At 45.7% G+C, this 24,297-nt stretch overlaps 1 protein-coding gene and 1 long non-coding RNA gene across 3 annotated transcripts; one reads left to right on the top strand and one right to left on the bottom strand.

The window, feature by feature from the left end:
• The first annotated feature begins 4,062 nt into the window (after positions 1–4,062).
• GALM (galactose mutarotase) lies at positions 4,063–15,978 on the top strand. The gene is given in 11 exon segments (XM_026845130.1): positions 4,063–4,650; positions 5,124–5,188; positions 5,588–5,677; positions 8,819–8,888; positions 8,891–9,009; positions 10,811–10,896; positions 14,135–14,272; positions 14,367–14,519; positions 14,521–14,536; positions 15,024–15,135; positions 15,958–15,978. Coding segments are annotated over 10 exon segments (1,008 nt in total). The 5' UTR covers positions 4,063–4,457; the 3' UTR covers positions 15,102–15,135; positions 15,958–15,978.
• Positions 15,979–17,100: 1,122 nt separating this feature from the next.
• LOC113478183 lies at positions 17,101–24,291 on the bottom strand. Of its 2 annotated transcripts, XR_003398016.1 has the most exons (7): positions 23,802–24,291; positions 23,487–23,561; positions 23,296–23,397; positions 22,941–22,994; positions 20,791–20,835; positions 20,161–20,196; positions 17,101–19,002 (listed from the first exon to the last, which is right to left on the bottom strand). It is a non-coding gene; the product is annotated as an uncharacterized LOC113478183 (long non-coding RNA). The 2 variants fall into 2 exon arrangements; XR_003398015.1 differs by having other exon boundaries at positions 23,487–24,291.
• Positions 24,292–24,297: the final 6 nt, after the last annotated feature.

Below are 24,297 nucleotides of genomic sequence, written 5' to 3'. Positions count from 1 at the left end.
AGTGAAAAATTACAGTAGCTGGGGAAAAGGTAAAGGCAGTGAGGGGAGACCGCAACCACTGACTCAATTTAAGACCAGGAAGACTTAACTCCCCTCACCCTTTGAGTTCGAGCAGAACAATTAAAAGACACTGTAACTTTAAATGAGATGAGGCATGTTGTTAACCAATGAGCGACAAAGTGATAAGAAACTAAGAACTGGTCATTACAGTAAATGTGTATTCCTGTAGTCTGAATTGTATAAATACCCTGAAATTCTTCAGTGTTCTGGCTTTGTGCAATTACCACCTAGCGCCCCTCTTTGCACAAGCATGAAATAAATAAATACCTCGGCTTTGTGTGTAAGAGCGGACACCAGGTAGCAAACCTTGTTTGAGGGACAGCACTGTCATCAGTGAAAAAAATGTTGAATGATGCAGAGCTGTCCTCGTCACGCTGCTTGACTTGCATAAGTGCTTTTGAAACTACTGTGAGCCCCTCACCCATTGCTTTGTAGGGCCCTCATCACTAAAAATCAGTCTTAGCATGACCCTCAGTCCCTTTCTTACCAGTTTTCAGTAACAGAAATGGAAACCAAATCCAAATCTTCACCCCCATCAGAAGCCTCAGCTGCAAGGCCGTCCTACTATTTCATAAGCTGCTTTTATTTTTGAACCTTTAGACCTGTGACACATCCTGTACAAAGGTTAAATTCAAAACTAGCTGCACAAGCATAGAAAGGAACGTCTATCTCTCAGAATACATTATAGCCCCCAGCCCCCTCCAAAAGAAAATGGAAGTGTCTCTGGTTCAAGGCAGCCTACACAACAGCGAGCTGCAGGAGCTGTAAGCTATTATTTTAGCTCCCACGGAAAGTAATTACTATAGCAACCAACACATCCCAACAGCTCTTTGGCTGCTACTGAGACACAAACAACTTGTGCACAAAGGCACATCTGAAACATGCTGTGTAAAGTGTTCTCAGGTAGCTGTGTTTTCTGAAAAGCTTCATAAAATGTGTGTAACTGGCTCCTGATAAATGACTGCCAGAATAACAGCAAGCAATTGTACCATGCCATCATCCTAAAATAACCTAATCAATGGCTCAGTATATTTATCCCTGAAGAGATGAAGCAAAAAAAAGTTCAGGCTCCATTTTAAGCCTGTGTGCTGGGAAGTACCCAGCAGAGCTGAAGATTCATTCAAATAGACAGTAAAATGGTGGGGGCAGTGTCTCCCCTTTTGTTCAGTGTACCAATGCAAACTCCCTGCAGGCTATAGTGCCAGCTCATCCTCTCAGGCTTACACAAATTTTTTTTGTAAAAAGGGGATTTAATTACATCCTTGTAATTCTGGAGGGCATAACAAGTGATGTCTGTGTTCTTTTCTGTGTCTGTGCTGCAAACAGCCCCAACAGACCTCATCTCCAGCTGCAGTGCTGGGTGCATTACTGTTGCTATCAGTGAAAAAGGAAGCTTCTTGGGTAACAGCAAACTGTAACCATTTGGCCATTGCTTAAGTATTGCAGCATTTAGAGTGTCTCTGTCCCCTTCAAATCAAAATGCTGCTGGTGTAGTAACAGCTCAATTGTGCAAAGCTACAATACTTCATGGTGCTGAGACAAACATCTTAAGTTCCACAAAAGGTCTGGTCGAAGCAACCTGGCCCAGGAGTACTGTCCAGAGATTTCCCACAGGGAAGATACAGACATGTCACCTATGTCAGGGTTGGCGAGTGACATTAACGTCACACTCCTCTGTTACACAAGGCAGCTCTGCTGAAAATGGGGGCTATGGATCTGGGTAACTGAGAACAGTTGGATCCTGTTAAGTAAGCACAACACACTTCACAAACCTGAATTGCCTTCTAAGATTTTTTTTTTTTTTCATCAGTTGAGTCCTAAAGTCTTGCTCTGGGTCCAGAATAAACAGAAAATCACAGCTGGGTTTAAAATAAAGACAAAATGAAGGAAGGAAGTGTCGTGATATAATTTAATACGGAAGTGCCTTAGGACCAAAGGATGAAAAAGGATCTTGTGCTAGTAGTTACTGCACAGCAGAGAGTTTTGGTTGACTGTAGCCTTATAAGCAAAGTCACTTTATTTTGGATTAAAGAAAAACATCTGGAAAAAAAGCACAAAAATGAAGTGTCCATAGAAAAATAGCACAAGCATGTGTAAAATCTGATATGCCACTTCTGCCTTGCAAAACAGTAGCTGCCCTGCAGGCACCTGGAATTTTCAAGCTGCTGATCCCAGGAAAATAAATTCTCCTCTGTAATTATTCTCATATAGTTGACAATGCATTAAATGGCTCCCTCTCAAAAAACCCTCTCAACCAACCAACTGTTCTTTTTCACAGTGAGCCATTTTATTAGCCCTTTGATGAGGGAAAGATGACCATTCACTCACAAGCAACTACCCAGTTCACCTTTGCTACTGAACAGAACTCTCTTGCCTGGTTTAGAGGAGCTAGGGCCAGGCTTCTGGGCCACACTTAACCTGCCTTCATGCCATGCCTCTACTATACCTGCAGGGTCACTGGCTGTGATAGAGCAGATAAATCATTGTTCCTCACAAATGTTTTGGGTTTTGGGTTGCAAAAGGCTGCTGCAGTACCTTTTTGGTGAGAGCAAGGGGAGATAAAGAGAACTAGTGCACTGCCCAGCTACTTGTGCAGGGCTGCAAGGCAGAAAAATGAAACCAAAGTCTTGGGAGATGTGCAGCAAGCTTTTCTGAAAACTCACTAGCTGTGGAAGTCCCCTGCTGCCAGTGTCAGCCATGTTCAGGCTCAGTACTGTGGTTTTCTTCTGGGAAGAAAGAAGAAAAAAAATGCAAAGTTTGCATTCAGTTTTGTGCAAGTTGGTTTCTTTTCTGGTTTATCTGATATCTTGAAAGTTGGGTGGATAGTTCATGAACAGATTTGTCTGTGGTATTGCTTTTGCACCTTCACAGTCATAGATGTCACTGGGGCTTGAGTCATCTTGCATCTGTGAATGTATGTGATAAGATGAAAGAGTGTGCATGACATATCAGATGAAGAGTTGGATCTGGCCTTCTCTGGTGTGAATCAGAGAAGTAAATCAAAATGGTAGCTCCTGTCATGTTAAAAAAACCACACCTCAATGAAAACCTCTCTTAGCAAAGCAGAAATGCTTCCTGTGTCTGGAGAAACATGTTAAGTGGGAGGAATTGAGGAAGCCAAGGTGGTAAGGAGTGAGATTCTGGGAATGCTTTGGACGTGAAAACACTTAATGAATCAATTATAAATGCGGCTGCCCTCTCTTCCACCTGCCAGGAGCCTTCCTCTCTCCACAGAAAGTTTGTGCTGCTCCTCAGCCTGTTTCAAATGGGAGGTGGTAGTGATGAGCTGTAAAAAGCATGTTTACTTGCAAGGTTGTTTTCAGATAGAGAGCACTAGTTGTGAAAGTGTAGAAGGAAACACAGGAACTCCAAACACAAGGCTGTTAAAGAAGTGCGGGTTACAAACACACCTCTGCTCAGCCCTGGGTGGGAGGTTTTGTTTCTGTGTGGGCTTGGAATCCATAGTTTGTTTGTCTAAAGGTGATTGCTGTTGGAATGAGCATTTAGCAACCACAGGTTGATTGATTGAGGTTTTGGGGGGGCAGTTCTTAGAATTATTGATTCTTCTAATTCTGAAAGGGGGTCCTCATAAAAATATAGCAGTATCAAATTGTAGTAAAGTTATTTTGCCTTGCACTTGAGCCTTGCCAAGAGATGTGAAAACTATGCACACACATTACTTACATGTTGCTAGGGTTTTCCCACAGACTGAAATAGTCTGCAAAGACCTGCAACAGACAGGAGAAGTTGGTATTTCAAAAGATGCTTATTTTTAATGGAGTCCAGGTCAGGGCCACATGAATGTGACTAACACCTGGCTAGCCCAGAGCCTGATTTACAGCTCCATCAGCAGGTGCTAGACCTGCCTTGTGTCTCTTGTGGAGGGGCTAAGGGGAGGGCATAAAGGGAGAAAACAGGATTTTGTCATGTCATACTTTGCAAGGGCCCTGAAAGCTGTAGCAGTGTAAAGAAAGCAGGGGAGAACAGCTGGTGGCAGTGATGCTCTGTCTTCCAAAAGCTCGAACACGCAGGCTGGCAGCCTGAGCCTGAGCACACGCAGCCTTGCACCCTCTTTCCAGCATCCTTCCCTCTCTCCTCCGCCACCTCCAGCCGACCAGATCCAGAGAGCCCTTGTCCGCAGGGGAAAGCCCTCAGCACCTTTCAATGCTCCACCGCATCGCTCCACAGCTGCCCGACCGCCTCCGTGCTGGCGGGGAGTAGCCGGTCACGGCGTTAACTCCTCCCAGGGCTGGAGGGCAACCATGTGATTTTTTTACGACTGCTCTCTAGGACAGTGTTTGCTCCGCTCCCGGCCACCATTGCTTCCTTCCGAGCGTCCTTCCAAGGCAGGACCGCAGCTCCTGCCAGCAGTGCCAGGGGCCAGGTTTTGGGGAGCAATGACAGAAGTAAAGAGAGAGATGTTCGGGCAGATGCCCCAGGAGGATGGAGGAGGAGTGGTGAAGTTCATCTTAAAGTCGGACAGCGTGAAAGTGGAGATCCTGTCCTTAGGATGTATAATCACCGCTCTGGAGATGAAAGGCAGGGATGAGGAGTTTTCAGATGTTGTCCTAGGCTCTGACACTTTGGAAGGTGGGTCTAAATCTGTTTATTTAAAAAAAAATAAACCAAATCAAGCAATTTAACCAGCGTTTTCTGGTTTATTGCCACACTGCATGATCTGCGTCTAAGGGTCCCTTCCAAATCGTGGGCTGAATAAATACAACTCCTGCTACCTGTCCTGGGCTCAGTGGTGGATGGGGAATGGGGACACTGGTAGCTCCAGGTTCCAGTGTGCCCCTCTAATGGGGCAGCTCTGTCACACTTTGTCAGTGACAGAGGCCTTTTCTGCAAATTTGCAAAGAATACAAGATCCCATCAGGCTGTTTCAATCAAAGGTGTGCATGACTAGTGAGCTGTGTGTCCTGTCAAACACCAGGACTGCAGTTAAGTATTTAATACTGGTGGGAAGCAGAGGGAGACATCTCTGAGTCTGTAAGCACACCTGGAGACCACCCATTCTGTCTCAATCCTTTTGTTTAACCATGTGCTGTTCTTCTGGCCAGGTTACACGAGGAAGCACCCCTTCTTTGGCGCTGTCGTGGGGTGTGTTGCCAACAGGATTGCAAAGGGGAGTGTGGGAGAGCTGAGCACGCACACGACCAATGTGATCAAGCAATGCCTGTTTATTACAACTAAGAAAGCCCTTTTATAATGTTCTCCCGCACACGTGAGTAACATGCACTACAGGTCCTCAAGATTGGACAGTTAACTTAGCCCGCGCTTTAAACCTTCTTATGATTGGATAAAAAGTGCCACATCAGCCTTGACAGGCTTCCTGCCATGTGTAACTTCCTCTTCCATCCCAAACCCTTCTGGGGGCTGTTTGTCTCGTCGGGTTTCTCTCCCCTCATTCAGGGTCACATCCTTATCGCATTCTTGCTCGACTGAGGCTCTTATCAGTCTTGTTCTCACACAGGATTGCTCACATGGCCATTCTCTCGCAGAAAGCCCTCTAGAATCCCAACAGGGGAGATTCATTGTGGATGGGAAGGAGTATCAGCTGTTCCTCAACAATGGGCCCAACAGCCTGCATGGAGGAGCCAGGGGGTTTGACAAGGTGAAAATCAGGCTGGTAGATCCTAGTGCCCTCTGGCACACAGCCTCTGGGGTTGTGGCAAGAGGATATGGTGTCTTCACTCCCAACCCTGTAGGGTTTTCTACTGGTTATTGAGTTGAATCAGCTCCCAGAAAGTACTGTGAGTACAGGAGACCCTATGAACTGCTGGGTTGGCTTGTCTTTGCCCTGGTGGCTTAGCAGGATTGACGTAGGTCATCCTTGGATGCCATGCAGAGGGCTTCTGTGCTTCCTCTGTGTTACGGCAGCCCTGAGGCCTGGTGAGCCCAGTTCTGACAGGGTTGTCCTAGGGAGAGGTGTGGCTCCCGCAGAGGATGCAGGACATGGTGGGACATGGGACATGGCAGTGAGGACCCAGCCTCATGCATGAAGGCCAGCACACTGCCTCAGAGTGGTTGCTGTAGTTGTCCCAGTGCCCAAAGAAAGTTTCCTGGAGAACAGTGATCCATGCAGATTCATTTGCTCCTGCAGTTTCAAGGCTGTTACCTGCCCAGAGCTCCTCCCAGAATCTGAAGGTTGTAGCTTTGCAGAAACTGAGTATCATTACTGCTTGCTTTCAACAGCACTCCCAAGTGAGGGGAGAGCAGGGTGGTGCTGCAGGTTCAGTGCGGTTATTGCATTATTGTAATTTGGTGCTGCTTTCATCCCAGTGACAGCACACTCTGGGCTCTCTGACTCACACCAGCTGGTAATTAGACCTGCAAAACACCCCAGCATCACTGTGTCCCCTCCTCAGGCCTTCCCTGTGACCTCCCAAGATAAAATAACCTTTCCTTGGCCCCAGGGCACTCAACCACCCTTCCTATCTTCAGCTGCTGCTGAAGTCCACATACCATCTGTATGCTACAAGTGCAGCAAAGCATGTCCTCTCTTGAAAGTCTCACTCAACTCTGCTGATTGCATAGCAGGCTCAGAAGTCTCTGCTTTCCTGAAGCCTTGGGCTTTGTCAGATCAAATGCATTTACAACCAGCAAGTAGTTGATCCACCACTTTCCCAGAGGAACACATGTAAATGTACTAGTGCAGCTGCTTTCCTGGGTTAATGTTTTGTTTTGTGAAAGCACATTCAGACTGACAGGGCAAAAGTCAGAGTGTCTGGAAAAAAGCTCGCTTCTGGGCAGCTTAGTGTGAACTAGCATCAGATTGGGATCAAACGCTCCTTGACAGCCTTAGAAAACAGGTTGCTGGGGTTACTTGGCTGTTGTACGCACAAGGACAATTTGGTTTAAAGTTTCTTTATACACCCTGACCTGTTGTGAACTGGAGCTGAAAACATGCACTCCTTTGCAGAAGGGGGACATGGTCTCTTCTCTTGTCTCTTCTCCCTGCTTGCTGAGGGCATGCCAATGTGGTGGGGACAAGGCAGCGACACCTCCCAGACAAGCCTTTTTGTCTTCTGGCCCACAAGGCATGCTTGGGCACCTGCTCAAGACAGCCTCCAGCCAGGTAACAGTCACTGTGCAGAGATCTGTGGTTAGCCCTAACAAAAACAAGACATGCTGGCACTTGGCTGTGACTCTCTTGGCCATCTTGTCAGGTTTTTTTGTGATCTTGCAGACCTGGGTGCTGTGGTCAGTGCGTGGTCTGATGACACGTGGTGGCAATATCTGACCACGCTGCTGGGGGACTGTGATAGTTTAAGCCCTGCCGTGACTGGAGACCATGCTGCCGTTGTCCCTCCCCCACCCTCGGACACAAGTAGGGCACAAACCCCGGGGTTAAAATAAGGAGAAATTTAATACAACAGTGTAATAAACAATCTGAACAACAACAATAGCAATAATAACAACAATAAACAGTAATAACAATAAACAAGATAAAAGATATACAGAGAGATACCACAGTGGACACAGCCAGCCCACCGTGTGTGCTTCCCGCGACAAAAGCCACAAAGGAAAGCTTCCCGCGCTCCTGTGCTGGACCTGACGTCAGCATGTTATGAATAACCCAGCTGGAGATCCCTTCTCCCTGCTGGGGAAACTTAACCCTATCCTAGCTGAACCAGGACAGGGACTTTAGAAAATAGCTCACTTATCTTTAAAAAACAGTGATATCTGTATGCTTATGGGCCTTTAATAGCTTCTTCAGAGAATGTAAATACAAACTCATATATAAAATCAGTGTCTGACAGCAGTTGAACTGCACTCGGTGCAGGAAGACCTGCTCTGCAGCCTGGCTATCCCATTTGGCACCCTCAGTTCCCATCTTTGGTGAAAGTGTTGTCTTTTGACAAGTGCTCTGAGATTGTGATCTCTGCACAGGACATGAGAGGGGTCATCTCAAAAGTGTTATCTGGCCCCTAGAACTGTCCTCTTTGATTGGATATTACCTATTCCTTAGATGCAAATCTCCAGAGACTGAGCACCTCACCTCTTCTCACTCACACATCTGTCCTGCAAGGGGCTGAGATACCTGCTTAGTGTCAGGTTCATGGCCAGGATCAAACAGGATGTCTGGGCAGCTAAATTTACAACTTGCTTTGCTCACCAGCAGGTTCAGCTCCAAGAAAAGCTCTGGTCTCTGGCAGGGGCAACAAATGGAGAGGTCCCAGTTCTCTGATCAGCACTGCTGTGTGGATATATCTGACAATACATCTGGTACTATTTAACCCAACTCCACCCCCTAAACAGGGGCTCCCAGTATGTCCTAGAAGTCAGTCTTGAGTGAAGGAAGGGCTGCAGCTTGTTGAGGTGATGTTTTATACCAGGTAATCTATGGGAGGGGGAGTAAGTCTAGCTGCAGGGCAAAAATCATGGAATAACACAGGCTTTGACAGACTCCCATCAGAGAAAACTGCCTTGCTTGTTTGACTGTTCATCAGAAAACGTGTTTCCTGCTGCTGGCCCTGGCTGACCAAGAGCAGGCTGGTGCTTGTGTTTTTTCCCACTTCTCTTTTTCTTCTTCAACAAGGGGTTATTGGTTTTTAGTCCTTCATAGGGAGAAAAAGATTGTTTGGGCTTTTCTTTTTCCTTCTAGGAGTAAGAGCAGGAAAGATGACTGTAAAAACCTTTGTTGAGTGCTTTTTGTCTCTGGGTTCAGGGGTTCAGCCCAGCCTGAGACAGGAGAGAAGAGCACCGTGTTTCCCATGACTGTCCCACCAGCGACATGCTCTACTTCTTGCAGGTTTTGTGGAGCCCCCAGGTCCTTCCAAATGGCATCTGCTTCTTCCGGCTGAGCCTTGATGGTGAGGAAGGCTAGTCTGGGTGACCTACATGCTCAGTGGTGGGGAGCTGACCATCAACTATCGAGTCCAGACCAGCAAGGCGACACCCATCAACCTGACAAACCATGCATACTTCAACCTTGTAGGGCAGGTAAGCATGGAGAGATGAACCCTGTGAGGGACACTGTGCACGGAAAGGAAGCCTGGGGATGATCCATGGGCTTCCCATGGGATCACTGGGACCAGCATGATGGTCTGAGGACACAGCATGCTTCTGGGGACTCAGCAATGGGTGTTGTCTCTATGCATCATGAGCTGCGTACAGCCTACAAGCTGAGGCAGGACTGAATCACATAGACCTCACCTGAGGATGCATTATCCCAGTGTGTTGTGAACAGAGACATCCCATCATGAATATTAACTCTCCTTTTGTGTGTAATTGGGGAATTTCAGTCTGTCCTGGTTCCTTGGGAAGATTGCTGAGGAGGTGCAGAACTGGCATGCCGTTGTGATGGACTGGCATTTCTTAGCTGTCTCCTGTTAGCACTTCTGAGACAACGTGCTGAACCCTTGCATGGATGATGCAGCTGAGATCAGGGCCTGTAGTGCCAGCCAGAGTCAGTGCAGCACCGAAATACCCAGGACAAAATGCGGAGGAGAAACCATGGAAAGGAGACATGAGGCTGCCAAGGCTGCAGAGCGGGGCAGTAGCAGGGTGCAGAGGGCTCCCACATACCAGTCCAGGGTCCTGCCAGCTAGACAGGCACTGTATTGCAGCTGCATTTTAGTCTCACCTTGTTTATAACTCGGTTTGGAGGAAAATGATCTGGGAAATAAAATGTTGCTGGGCAGAGCAATAGGATGGGACAGTGCAGTCACACTTGGCTGAGAGAAAAAGACCCTTAAAAATGTTAGTGAGAGCCCCTCCGTGCAGGAGGTCTGTGCAGGCTACTGCCCTAATAATGTCTCTGCAGTTGTTAGTTTACCCTCCATTTGTCCTCCCAGTGATAGAGTAATATCAACATCTACAGCATGTAACTCATGCATGTTTCCAGAGGAATGGGAGACCTTTGCAATTAAATTGCTGCTCAGATTAGACAGTGATATGCAGGCTCAGCTTTGATTCTGCTCCCCTTCCAGCCCAGCAGGTTCCCTACCAGCATCCCTGAGGCTGTGGGAGAGGAAGAGGAGTGCAACCCCCCCCACTGCAGGAGATGAACCAGGAGGATGGGTTGCACTTCCTCACATTTGCTTCCCCTTTCACCTACTGCTGTGTGCTCAGCAACCAGCAGATCCAGTTGATCTGCAGAGTGTGGTACAAGTTTAGACTGATAGTCTCATCCCTGCAGGATTTACAGCTCCTAGGTCCCATGCAGGTTTTTGCCTGTGCTGGGTACCTTTGTCCTTGTGGTGGTTTAGGCCCTGCTGGGACCTGAGACCATGTTGCCGTTGTCCCTCCCCCACCCTCAGACCGCACGGGGCAGGGAGTGAGATACAAAACCCAGGGTTGAGATAAGGAAAAATTTAACACAACAGTGTAACAAATAATAATCCAAACAACAACAATAGCAATAACAATAAACAGTAATAACAATGAACAGGACAAAAAATATACAAAGATATACCACAAAGATAGAGCAGTGAAGGGGAGCGATGATGAGATGAACAAAAGCTGTCGCTGCTCTTCCCGCACTTGGTGCCCAGACCTAACGTCAGCATGGTACTGAATAACCCAGCTAGAGCTCCCTCCCCCCTGCTGGGGAAACTTAATCCTATCCTAGTTGAACCAGGACAGTCCTGTGCTCAGGGTCAAGGTGGGGTGACAGCCAGTAGGTTCCCCAGGCACTGCAGGTGTTGCACCACTGCAGGCAGTCACTTTCCAGGTGTGCCTAGGGCTGCCTGAACGGCAGAAGAGCTGCAGCAGGAATACAGTATTTCCTATTCTCCTGCAGGGCTCACGGGATATCTACAACCACGAGATTTCTATTGAAGCAGATTCCTACCTGCCTGTGGATGACACCAAGGTCCCCACTGGTGGGTGGTGCGACATTTGCAGCACACGTCGGGGATGGTTTTACAGACGGGTGTTTGTGGGTATCGGGGACTGGCATGGGGACACAGCAGGGCCCAGGGGACCCCAGGCACAGCAGGGCCCTCATCCAGTGGCACCCTGGAGAGGGTGTGGACCAGGGGTGCAGGCAGGAGCAGAAGGAAATGGGGCCAGAGGCAAGTGGGATGCAAGGCTGCAGTGAGGGTCCAAGGGGCCTGTCCAGGACACAAGCTACCTGTGACACAGGACCAAAGCATGTCCCTCCAGACCTGTTTGGCCAGCATTTCCCTGCAGGCCAATCCACTGTCCCCAGGGCCAGTGGGGCTATCAGAGAGGGTCACACAGCACTTTGACAGCTGGGAGTGGCCTGGGGTTTGTCTGCTTTGCTTCCTCCAGCAGTGTTTGGCTTTATCCTACTTCTGTACTGGGATTTTCCATGTGATGTCAAGGTCTTACTTCCACAGACCATATTTCCATAAGATCAGCCCATGCTCAAAGTCTACAGAAAGCAGAATTAGTTTCTTAAGCCTCAGTGAAATGAGGGAGATGCAAGCAGCATGCACCAGGCTGCGGTCAATAAATGTGGTGACACACCAGGACATGCTCAGACTCCCTGATCTGGAGGGCAGCTCCCAGGCCAAGCACTGATCTCTAGAGCTGCTGGAATCTCTGGTGCTCGGGAGCCCAGCACTGTCCTTCCCTGCAAGAGCAGAGCCATCAGTCCTCAAATTGGGACAGTAGAGCTGGCAGTACTGCTGGGAGGCTGAAGACCAAACCCCAAACTTCTTTCCTGTCTTTAATGGCTAAAAGAGGAAGGCCAGTTAAGGAAAACAGTATATCTTTCATGCTAAGCAGGTTAATTAAACAAAGGTGGTATTGCTGCTGTCACCAGCCTCAGAACAGAGAAGTGAGCTGGCAGCCTTTTGCACCCAGTCTTGATTCACGGGGTAAAAAGGAGAAAACAGTTTTCTTTTTTTTCGCCCCACCACTTCTACTCTGTTTCTCCTCATAAACAACTGAGCCACTAAGTTAAATAATCTGAACAGGCTGGGACAGGGAACACATTTCCTGTACCCGCAGGAAAGCCAGCACTGAACACATTCACTCAGGGGTGGTCCCGCTGCTAACAAGGGGGCACCTTGCTTTAGGTGGCTTGATCGTCCCACTGCACTGCTCCAACACCCACTTTTCATTTAGCGTGACTGGTAAGAGTTGATCTAATCTCAAAATGAATCCAAATTTCATTGCTTTTAAGAACGAAAAGCATTATTTAAATAGAAAAAAAAAAAAAAAGCTGTATTTGCCTTAATTTTTGAAAAATGTAAAATAGATTAAAATAATCAAAAAAGCAGACTTCTAGATTTGCTCCTAATTGATGGCTCCAGTCTGACTGGCTTAGAGAAATGGATGCTGAGCCATGGCAGGTGAGGATGCTGCACTGTGCCGAAGTCTCTGTAGTGACCGGACCACTGAGCAGCCGATCCAAGGCAGAAATGCCAGGAAGGCTCCTCAGTGTAGCTAGCATCAACAGAAGAGAAACTGGGTGTGGGGCGGCATGTGTACCCGAGGGCTGCATGAGCCCACAGGGTGGTTTTTGCTAAGCATAGGCTCTGCTGGAAATGACAGGGCTTGTTTCCCTGACGCACTTGCAGGCCTGCTTTGCTGACTCCACCTTCTGACTTCAGAAGGGAGAGGAAGAGAGTCTTTAAAAAGAAAAAAAAAACCAAAACAAAACAAGAAAGCTTTTTAGCTCGGGTGTCTGCTAAAAGCAAAGTTACGTCTGAATTTGTGAACTAAAACAACTGTGCATGCATGCATCAGCTTGCGCCTGGAGGAGTGGATCTCCCAGCAGCTTTTGCTCAGCTTAGTGTGTCATGGGGGCTCAAGCCAGGGAAGAGCTTAAAGTTATACCATTGCCCTGCTTCTTCCCACTGCTTTCACCATGTTTCACATCTCAGTTGTGGCTGACTCACTGCCCCTGCTTTTTGCAGTTCCCTCTTGGTGTTTTAAGTAACTGTAGCCTTTGAAGCTGATAAAACTGTGTATAACTCTTAGCCCTGGGGTGAAGACAAGATTTGTGTGACTATTAAAGACAGAGAGAGCCCTTGCATGCAATGGCTGCTGTATTTTGTGTAAGTGCCTAAATCAAAATGTATTTCAAGGTGTTTTTACATCCACAGCTGAATTCAGTAAATGTACTCCTTTTAGCTAGGATCAGAAGCCACAGAAATGTGCTGTTTGTTAGATAGAAACTGATGTTTCTCTAGGTTTGCAGAGCAGAACCAGTGCAGAGTAGCAGCCGAGCTGGGCATGTGACTGCAGCAAGCAGAGCACAGTGCGTGGGGCCGGGAGCAGGGCTGGGATGCCTGTGCCTGCCATCCCCAACTCTGGCAGCTGCCTGCTGACCATGGAAACCTCTCCCTATAGAGAAGGGTAGAAAAGTGTGACTTTAGGGAAAAATCCCCTGCCCAGCCCTCCTCTCCCACCTTCCCCATGCAAAATTCCTTGCCTTTGGGTTGGGATGGCTGTGTTTTGCACTGTGTTTAGTGTGTTTTAGGATTGTTCTCACTGCAAGAGCTTTATCATAGGATGCTGTGTCCCCACATCAGGCCTTAATAAAGACTTGAGAGAAAATGCTGGGTTTATAGTCTTAAACCTTTCACTGGTGCCAGAATATAGCCCATATTCACCATCCTGGCAGGTTGGCCACATTCTTGGCTACCTCATGGATGTTTGTTTAGAAATCTGGTAGGATTCATTTATTTAGAGAGAGAATATATGTATATAAGTCTGTGCTGGGTTTATGTGTGTGATGGGGGTTTTTGGTAGCATATACATTGATTTATATAAACATATAAATATATAAAAATATTAATACCTAATACGTTTGGGGTTTATATTAATTGGCTTGTATAGTTACATATGCAAGTCTCCCCTCTTGTTTTCTAGCTCCTTGCCTTTGCTTTGTGCCAGCTAAGCCCAGCAGTGTCCCCAAGGGCTGCCATCTCTTCTGGGGAACAAGGTGGGGATGTCCCCATCCTGAGTCACAGTGGCTACAAGGCAAGCTTGCTCAAAGCAGGACACCACAATGAGATAAAGATTACAAATGGCTTAAAACCCTCAGCTCACCAAAAAGATGGATCTCAACCCTGCACAGAAGCCAGCACTGCAGTTGTTTGCTGGCATGTGGGTGAGTGGATGACACTGCTCTTCTTGCCCAGGGGAGGTTGGTCGCTGTGCAGGGCACTGGCTTTGATCTCCGGCAGCTTGTGGAGCTGGGGAAGAACTTGCAGAAGTTTCACCTGGATGGCTTCGACCACAACTTCTGCCTGCAACAGGCAGAGGCTCGACGCCTCATGGACAGGTAGGTTGGGACCCTGGCAGGGGTCTCTCACCCCTGGAGCTGTGGGATGCCCTTTTGGCCAGCCCCTTGGCATCTTCCACCACATTCTCCCCAGGGCTCACCACCCACCTACTGGCAGGACCATGGAGGTTCACAGCACCCAGCCTGGCATCCAGTTTTACACCGGCAATAACCTGGATGGGTCCCTGAAGGGCAAAGGTGCTGTCACATACCCCAGGCACTCGGCTTTCTGCCTGGAAACCCAGAACTGATGCTGTCAACAAGGTGAACTGTCCCCCCACCCCTGGGAGCTGCTCGGGTCCTGTGGCAGGGGACCATGTCACTAATACCACTTGTGTCTCTGTGGTGATAAATATATGAAGAGTCTGTTTGGCAAGAGGACACTTTGTGGACACCAGAACTGAGGCAGGCACAGGCCGTGGTATCCTGCAGCATTAGGCAGGGGTCAGTCAGTGCAGTAGGAACCGGCCCTGCACAGCCCAGATTCCCAAGGGTTCGAGGTCTAGAGCAGAAAACCCCACCGGGGTCTTGCCACATCCTCTCCATTGGACCTGAATTCAACCAGGGGTAGGACTCACCCACTCAGCCAGCTGGCAAGTAAAGGGCAGTTAAACAGTGCCGCTGGAAGTGCCCGGGAGAGCCATGGGATGCCACCCCAGAAAGGCTGAGGGGTTGCGGCCATCGCCTTCTGACCCATTCTGGTCCTATGGTGTGCGTTCACAATCACTGACTTGCTGCTGCCTCTCCCCAGCCCCACTTACCCAACACCATACTCTGGCCAGACAAGGAATACAACCATACCACATGGCTTGTGTTCAGTGCTGCTTAAGGAAAGGGGATGCTGACTCCTATCATCGAGAGAGGTAAGTCCTTTTAGCAGGTTAGCGAGAAATCCTGGCATTTTCAAACTACCCTGGGTACCCTGGGCATCCCACTTGGGAACTTTTATCCTCCTCTGTGGTTTTCACTGTGGTTTCTGCTGGCTTTAACTCCTGTCACCCTCTCTGCTGCTGCCTGGACTCTGCAAAGCTCTCACCCTCTGTCCAGCCTCACCCTGGGTATTAGGTTTTGTTTTGCGGGAAAATTGCACTGAAAACACCTTGCTTAGGGACATGCTGCACCTCAGACTACTGCAGGGGAGCATCTAGTAATACTCATGTGGAGCACGTGGGAATGCTGATAAAGTTGTGGTTGTTCGTTATAACATCAGCTACCCCAGCAAAATGCTCTGAACTGTGCTGGTTGCTGCTCTCTCCCCACCACTAACCTTCCCCCCAGCTTGGTGTGAACTCATCAGAGGGTGCCCTGCCCTTCCCGTGCTGGGCAACAGGGCAGCCCCCATGAACAGAGACACGAGGCCTGACAGCAGCATCACAGAATCATCTAGGTTGGAAAAGACCTTGAAGATTATCTAGTCCAACCATTAACCTAACACTGATCGTTCCCAACTCCACCATATCCCTCAGTGCTGGGTCAACCTGACTCTTAAACTCCTCCAGGGATGGGGACTCCACCAGCTCCCTGGGCAGCCCATTCCAATGCCTAACAATCCCTTCTGCAAAGAAGTACTTCCTAATATCCAGTCTAAACCTTCCCTGGCAAAACTGGAGGCCATTATCTCTTGTCCTATTGCTTGTTATGTGGTTAAAGAGACTCATCCCCAGCTCTCTGCAACCTCCTTTCAGGTAGCTGTAGAGGGTGATGAGGTCTCCCCTCAGCCTCCTCTTCTCCAGAAACAACCCCAGTTCCCTCAGCCGCTTCTCGTAAGACACGTCCTTCAGACCCTTCACCAGCTTTGTTGCCCTTCTCTGGACACGACATTGCAAGAGCACAGGCATACCGTGGTCATGCAGAACAGCTTTGAGGAGGGTGGTGTGCTGGGATTATCCCAGCTGGCCACCCTGGCTCCTCTGTCTTAACTCCTGTTTTGAAGCCAGCAGTGATAGCTATGCCTTGGCTGAAGTGAAGCAGGTGTATCCATCTATAGTCCTGAATGTACAACTGCAGGAGGTAAATCATCATCTTAACGTTGTTTTTCCACATGAAATATGTATCATTCCCAAAACCCTGTAACAGGGGCCTGTCTGATGAAAACCTCATTTCTGAGATTTCATAAAAAATTGGCATAAGCCACAGGGCTGGCAGTGCTATCATATTAGGGAGCTGACAGCCTCCTCCCAAGGGACACGGGATTAGCTAGCCCTTGGGCCAGGCACCCTATGGTGGGCACCACAGCCTGACTTCCCCCTGCTCCTGTCACACTGGTGCTGAAGGGGCTGCACAAGCCCCGTCTCTAGCAGATTGTGGCCAGGGCCTGCAGCACTCCAGCGTGCCTTCAGGCCCCAGCAGAAGTGCCTGGCAATTGGGCTCACAGATGTAGCAGACCCGTCAGGGTCAGTTCTGCCACCCTGACCCCCAAAAGGAACACCCCAATGCTCTCCTGTGATGCCCCAAGGCACAGACGTGATGGTTGCACGTTGCAGCGGCTGCAGTTCACCGTGGAAGGGCTGGTGTGGCTTGGGGAACAAAGCCCTGCGGATCCAAGCTCAGGAAACGCCTGGTTGCAATCCAGCCTGCTCCAGGGATGCCTGGAACCAAGGGAGGCAGCACAGCCACCCATAATTTTGGTCACCACAGCTGCACAGAAGTATGGATGTGATGGCTGGCTGTACACAGTGGCCACAGCCGCGGGCAGGGCCACCCCTGCCCTGGCACAGCTCTCGCCTTCTTGCTCAGGTTCTCACTGCTAAGCCTGGGTTTGCAGAAACTCCAGGCTCCTCCTGTCTTCCGAGTCTCCAGGTACTGAAAAACAGGTACCAGTACAGCCGTCGTGTTAGTCTGCAGGTTTATTGTGGAGTAGGTTTGCCTTAGTACAGAAGAGAAAAAAGCTGACCAAATTCCAGAGCAGCGGCATGTGTGCCTGTCACCAGATGTGCTAGAAATGGGGCAGGCAACATACAACCAAGAAATACTCCAAACACAAGTCATAGGCTTTGGGCATTTCTGCTAAATCACTGCAGGGCAACATTTGTGTCACTCCCACCCCACTCTTCCATTGCAGCAATGGTGGAATTTCATGGATATTGCCTGAATATTGATCCCTGCACCTGGTAGATCAAACACTCATCCCCACCACTGAACACCCCAGGAGTGTCCAGGCAGAGATCAAGCACCGCAACAGTTAGGATGAGGCATAAAGGTCAAACAATGCTGCAGCATGACAGTACATTCAATATCTGCACTATTTACTGAAAAAGCTCCATAAAGTCATCATTAGGAGGAAACTTGTTTTTTGAAAATCATGGGTTACCCAAGGTGTGAGCAAAATTAATCTTGCAATTCTTTTTCATTTAAGATGCTCTGCTGTCACTCACACATTTGAAAGCAATCTGCCATGACAGATTTCACAAGAAGCATGAACAGACCTCACTCTCCATTTCAGTGCTTGTTTACTGCCAATACTGGCCTTTATTTCTGCTAGAAATCCCACCACAGTAAAAAAAAAGGTTTGCTTTTTTCCCCCTCTGCCTCGTTTGTTCACAGTCTAACACTGTTTCCAATCTTTTGCTGTGATCTGTGTCAACGAAGTGCCTTATGATATTCTTGACTACAGGATGAGGACAAACACAAGAGTTTGACATACTTATGCACAAATAATTAATCCTGCAGGTGTGCAGTTGCTGTAAGAAATTAGTTTAATTCAGCAAAATAGTCTCTAGGCTCTGGGCTGCATACCAATTTCTGTGAAGCAGGTTAGAATTCCTGAGGTCAGCCACGAGAAATTTTCACTTTAAGGAAGAAAGTCTGAGTGAGCTGCAGAAAGACCAGGAACAGCTTTCTTTTGCCTCTCAAACACATTTTCCTAAGGTCCTTCAGGAAGTAGGGTCAGAAGACCTTGTGTCTTCCCTCAAAAAAGGAAAACGTGTCTTAAGACATTTTAAGAAGTTTTCTTTGTATCAGTAGCCTAAAAAACTAAAAAATGCACAAGCAAAAGTAGCAATCGTCAAGTTATTAATGATTTCTATTACCTTTAGAGGTTTCTGCAGATGTTACTCGTTTAAAAAATGTGTTTTGAATAAAAGCTGATCCTTACATTTTTGGGCATCTGGTATCACAACTAGTCAAGCACCAGAGAGTAAGTTTTGCAGAATAATTAGAGAGAAGAATGAATGCCCAGTAAATATTGTAAAGGAATAAAAAGGGATTAATCAAATTTTTAGCCATCTGCAGAGATGGATTTTAAAATCCATTTCAAAGAAAGCAGAAACTCATCCTGAAGACCATTCAACAAATGTGAAAAGTGATTAGTTTGAGAAGACACTGATATTAGTCATTCCCATTTTAGACATTTTTCATCCACATTACATGGCACATAGCCAAATGTTAACAGAAGCAGCAGGGTTACTACAGAGAAGTTTTAGTTAAAAATACACATTTTATTTCAATGTGCCAATAAAAAAAGTCCCACATTTTCATATCACAGGAAGTTAATTCATACAATAAAAAGAGACCTGTGCTAGTCTGTTGGTGTGACTAACTCAGAAGACCCAGATCATGCCAAATTTCAGCTGATATACTCTTCTATCTACACTCTTACATTTACAAAGACACCACAAAATCCCTTATAATAATGTAAGCAAAATAACTTTCTTCCTAAAAGATTAGCTTCATAACTTTAATCCATTCTTTCAGGACTTGCACTTCTTTGGGGGCTTCCTGATGGTGAATGACTGAAAGGAAAAGAATCCACAGTTAACATTTCAGTAGTCATTTGAGATTCAAATACAGGAAAAAGCAGGATACCTAGATTACTTCAGCACCCTTTAAGCACTGTTTTTTTAATAACCAGTCACTACCGACAAAATTAGCAGGTTGATGATTTAATGTTAGAGATAATACACGTATTTTATTCTTTTTACTTCCACATTTTTTCATTTCTCTAGTTATTTTTACAATACAATTTAAATGTGATAATTGTAAAGTCATCTAAAGGGTACTACTAATAGCAGCTTTCATGGAGGCAGGATACTTCTTCACTGTTCCAAAAAAGCAGATTGTCAAAACCTATTATGGTGATCACTCAGCATTTACAGGCATTTATTCAAGTTCCTTGTGGTTGGTTGTGAGGTTAGACTACATGTAGCCACATTTTTAAATGAAGCAAATCTTAAGTGTAGAACTTCTCTAAGTATTAAAAAAATCCCTCAAAACCCACCCAAAAAATCCTTGCAGGCCAGAAATATCACCAAGGCAAGGGACACATCATGGCAGATCGACAGCTATTCTTACTAGGATATATCCCCTCTCTGCAAATCCAACTCTGAAGTTGTAAAAATGAACTATTAAAGAACTCAAACCGGGGACAAAAATTATGCTGAATCTGTCACTACACATACATGTACACACACACACACACACACAGAGATAGTTATTTCCCAATTTACTGGGGAAAAACAAAAATCTGAGTAACATCAATAAAAATAACAAGCTCGATCTTCCATTCTGACTGCTAAGCCAGGTTACTCCACTCTCCCTTCCCCAATCTCACTGCATCTTTTAATAAGACTCAAAGCTGATGCCCACAGTTATTCTGTGCTTTTAGCTCACCAGGTGAAAGTCTCTGTGCAATATAACCATTAGTCAACTGAAATGAACACAGGCAAGACATAACACTGCCATGTAACCAGTATCCTGAGGAATTATGACCACATATATATTATCATATATAAGACCACAAACACAGCATTATTGCTGTCAAAGAGATCTTGGCAAAATACCTTTCCAGTATTTTCCTACAAGCAGCAGTCAAACTCCTTAGCAAAGATCACTGCAGATACTAAAATGCCAGCTCTACAGAGTCTATATTATTAGTAGGGAGATCAACATACCTTCTTTTTGGAGATGGTGATCGGGACTTTGACTGACTGTCAAAACAGAATTATCATCAATGCAGCTTAAAGGTCAAATGGAACTTTTATATTCAAAAAATAAACATCTTAGTAACAGAATTATTACGGGAATCTAGCCAGAAGCTTTAAAATGACAAAGTTTTCAAATCAACTTTTACTCTGATGGGGATTCTCAAGTCATTTAGCATGGGGATTAATTTTAAGCAACTGTCTTCAGAGAACAAAACAGGAAAACAAGGGATAGTACTGAGGTGAAGCTTTGAGAAAAGAAACATCACATATTTCGGCTGTTTTATCAACAGCATTAATAAAGCTGAAGCCCTTTATCCAATGGACATAAAAATCTAACGGAACAGAGTACAACGACACATAAAAAAATAATCAGTACTATGTTGGAACCTGCAAAGAGTTAATGAAAACAAAGACATGGGTAAGGAACATATTGCAAATAGCTGCAGTGAAAATTTTATAATCTTAGTCATATCGCAAACAGGTTAGATGGACACTGATGTTTGGGGGATTTTTTTCTAAAGGACTAGGCTCTGTTAATCATGCAAACCTACTACTGAATTCTAGATACTACTGCAGGCTTTATCTCTATATGCTTACCTCTTAGCTAGTGAGCCAGATTTTGATCTGCCATGAGACCTAGACCTGTAACAAGAAAAAATACAGCTCAGCAGGGAAGCTAGTAGCATGCATGCTCCCACACTTGAGGCAGCAAGATTCACACTAAATGTATAAAAAATGTCACGTTGAATAGACAGAATCCTCCAAGTTTCAAGGACTTTTCCTGCTAATTTCAGAAGAAAGCTTTTTAAAAGGATGCTGCACATGTTGCTCTGTACTTTGGTTGTTCGCTGATGACTGGTGTTTGCTGATGCAGGTGGCAGGAATACATGAACAACCCAAATCCTGACCAGTATTTTCACAAAGCTAATAAAAAGCTGTGCTCTAAACTTGCAAGTTTTATTAGGCTTGAATGATATCTACCAGTATAGTTGAAACTGGCTGCTCCTACAAATACTTTCTCCTCAGGGCACTTCATCTTATATATGCATTTACTTTAAATCTGTCTGAACTTAACCCTTGTGAAAAGACTGTCAAAATCATCTGTCTTTGAGATAAGCCTGCTGCACCATAAGAATACTAATACTGCCTAAAACAGTAACTGAAATGTTTAGGTTCCCAAAGGAAACGTTCTAATTTCAACATCCAAGTCTTTCCACACAGCAACTTCTAAATACACACTTTGATGCTGTCAAACCAGCAAACATCATGTAATACTTATTCAGTATGTCTGCCTTATGAATCAAGAGCCAGTCTCTGGGTGCTATGCATCACTTTGATTCTTCTGTAAAGAAACCATCTTTAAATTGCCTTGTGGACTTTTAGCAGTGACTTCATTAGAGTTAAGCACCAGTATTTTGCCACTTCTCTGTACTTGTATGTCTGACTTTGCCTCAGTCACTTAATCTCTACTTACAATGAAAGGTGTCACACAGTAGAGTCTAGAAATATCACTAAAAGCATCTTTTAGACTGCAGAAAAACATCTTGGTACTTGAAAACAAAGGTGGTAAAAAAAGGCTGTTGACCATAGCTGTCTTCTCTCATCACTGACACGGAACAGTGATTAAGTCATGTTGAAACAACTAGTATTAAGACACAACATATTTTAGCAACAAGTAGAGAAAGTGTACCTGATCAGTGAAAGGCATTGCTCTACTGCCTCAGGGAATTTCCCTGTTGTTGCTAGCTTCTGAACCCACTTCTCTGAGTTTCTGCTCTTAACTAAACCTTCTTCTGGTCTTCACCTTTTCATTTCTTAAAAACTACTGCCATTGCTTGCTGTTCCACTCTCAGAAAATGCCACTACCACCTTTCAGCACTGTATCTCCCATCTTCAGCTGCAGGCTTTTCCATTCACTCCCTCAGTTAAAACTTCCTTTTATTTTTTGTTTCTTCGTGGTTGACTATTGTGTTATTTATTTCAAAGAGCAGCCATCAAACCAGAACAGCAGTCGAGGAATGGGCTGGGTCAAGAGCAGTACCATCTCCTTCAGAGCAGCACTTCTATTTATTCTTGTTATATGACAGCTTGTTGAGGACATCCAGTCAATTTATGTCAGCCACACTGCCTGGACAAGGTTGCATTCACTTACAATGTAAGGATTAAACCACAACTTAAAGAGAATGAATGGCATCCTGTGTTCTTTTAAAATTTGATCATCACTCTTACGGTACATTTGTTGGTACAAAGTAATTCTGACGCGTGTTTATCTCAAATTTAATTCAGCTCCTGCAGACTCATACTTTGTTATTCAACAGAGCTGGAAACAGCTGTAACACTCAAAGCACTAGCAAGCCCTGCATGACTTGCCTGGCTATATGCATTAATGCTTTAACACACATCCAGAAGAGCATCCTGATTTCTCTGACAAAAATAGGGAAGAATCCACATCTCGTGTTCTACACAAAGAAAAAACTTTCCAGATTCATTCTAAATTTGCTGGCTATGTTTGCTATTAATGCAACCTGATCAAAACAAGAATTTACGATGACTACTGGGACCTGGATATCAGTGATATGTAAATTAATAAAAAGAATGATCTTCTGCACTGCTTTTTAAAATTACAGACCCCTAAGTTAGCAGAGAGAAAACACAGCTTTTTCTGAAATGCTAACAGCTGTTAGAAAACCCAAGCAGACTTTTAATCAACTTCTACTGAGTATCTGCAGTCATAGAAGAGATCTTACCTGCTTCGGGGCCACGTAACAGATCTGGATCTAGATCTGGATCTTGATCTAGACCTGAAATAATGAAGACAAATGAAAATCTAAGAAGTCAATTCAACCAGAAGTGATTGCAATTATGGCACTAGTTAGATTAATGTCTACGTGTTGAAATTAAAACCTCTATGATCATTAGATATTTTAAAATTCATCATCAAATACACAGCTGTGTAAGGTCTCAAAACTAATCATATTCCCATGCTGTAAATTCAACTAGAAACTTTTTAAAGCATGCTAATGTCTGACTTCTAGGGATCAACACCTTTTGAGATCTCAAAACCAAAGAACATAAAACCTGTTAAAAATTAATACTAATTACCTTGATCTCTTCAAGGAACCCGATCGGGACCGGCGGGGAGACACAGACCTAGACCTACGAGGGGAAACGGACCGAGACCTACGATAGGAAGCTGACCTGGACCTGCAAAAAAGCCAATTAAAGAATTATGCACGTGTAGCGTTTTCTAAGCAAAAGAAGCAAATAATAATAAAAGACAAATTTAAGCACACCTCCTACCACGACTCCGACTGCGTGACCGAGAATACCTTCTTCCTCGGGACCTTGAGCGGGATCTAGACCGGGACCTGGTTTTAGGTTAGAGAAAACAGGTATCAGGAAACAGCTGCAGCACTTGCTGCATGTGAGACCCTGCTGAAGTCAAAACTGATTTCAGACAACTAAAGAACTAGCATCTGTCAGTTGGAAAAAAATCTCTGGGCCTACTTGTCTTGAGCATTTTACTACCTAGAAAAATGTTAAAAGCTGAATTACATTGCAGAATTACATTAGAATAGAAAACACTGTAATGCGTATTTAAAATAAACCTTGCAAGTTTGCAGGTCGACCCTCTTTGGCCCAAGGTCTAGCAGATCTAGACGATCTAGAAGTATCTATAGCCGATCGCTGCATCTAGGTGTTCTCTTCAATCTAACGACGATCAAACTGACAGCCCAATGAGCCAAGGTGAGGCTTGATTGACGCAAGAAGATTTTTCTAGGTGGGAATGTGGTCAATCTGGTGTTCCTCTTTCTAAACCGGAGGGGGGCCCCAATTGAAAGCCAAATTTACTGTTACGGCGATCACCGTCTCAAATTTTCTGCCCTTAAAGAATAAGGTGAAGCTACGTGTAGATGGCTCGAGGGGATCTGGCCTCTTATGCTGATCACCTCAAGGTCTAGGAGGATCTTAAGTGTCGGATTTGCAAGGCGCCTCAGCATGAAATCTTAAGGCTCGTGACATTCTGAATCAAGGCGACTGACTCAAACGAAGAAACCTGAAAGGTTTTGACCAGGTTGATTATTAAGATATTAACATTTGATA

The sequence above is a fragment of the Athene cunicularia genome, assembly GCF_003259725.1.
Source record: "Athene cunicularia isolate RWA chromosome 3 unlocalized genomic scaffold, athCun1 chr3_part1, whole genome shotgun sequence".
Classification (NCBI taxonomy): Eukaryota; Metazoa; Chordata; class Aves; order Strigiformes; family Strigidae; genus Athene; species Athene cunicularia.
The sequence above is the reverse complement of the archived record's forward strand: the minus strand, read 5'-3'. Positions and strand labels throughout refer to the sequence as shown.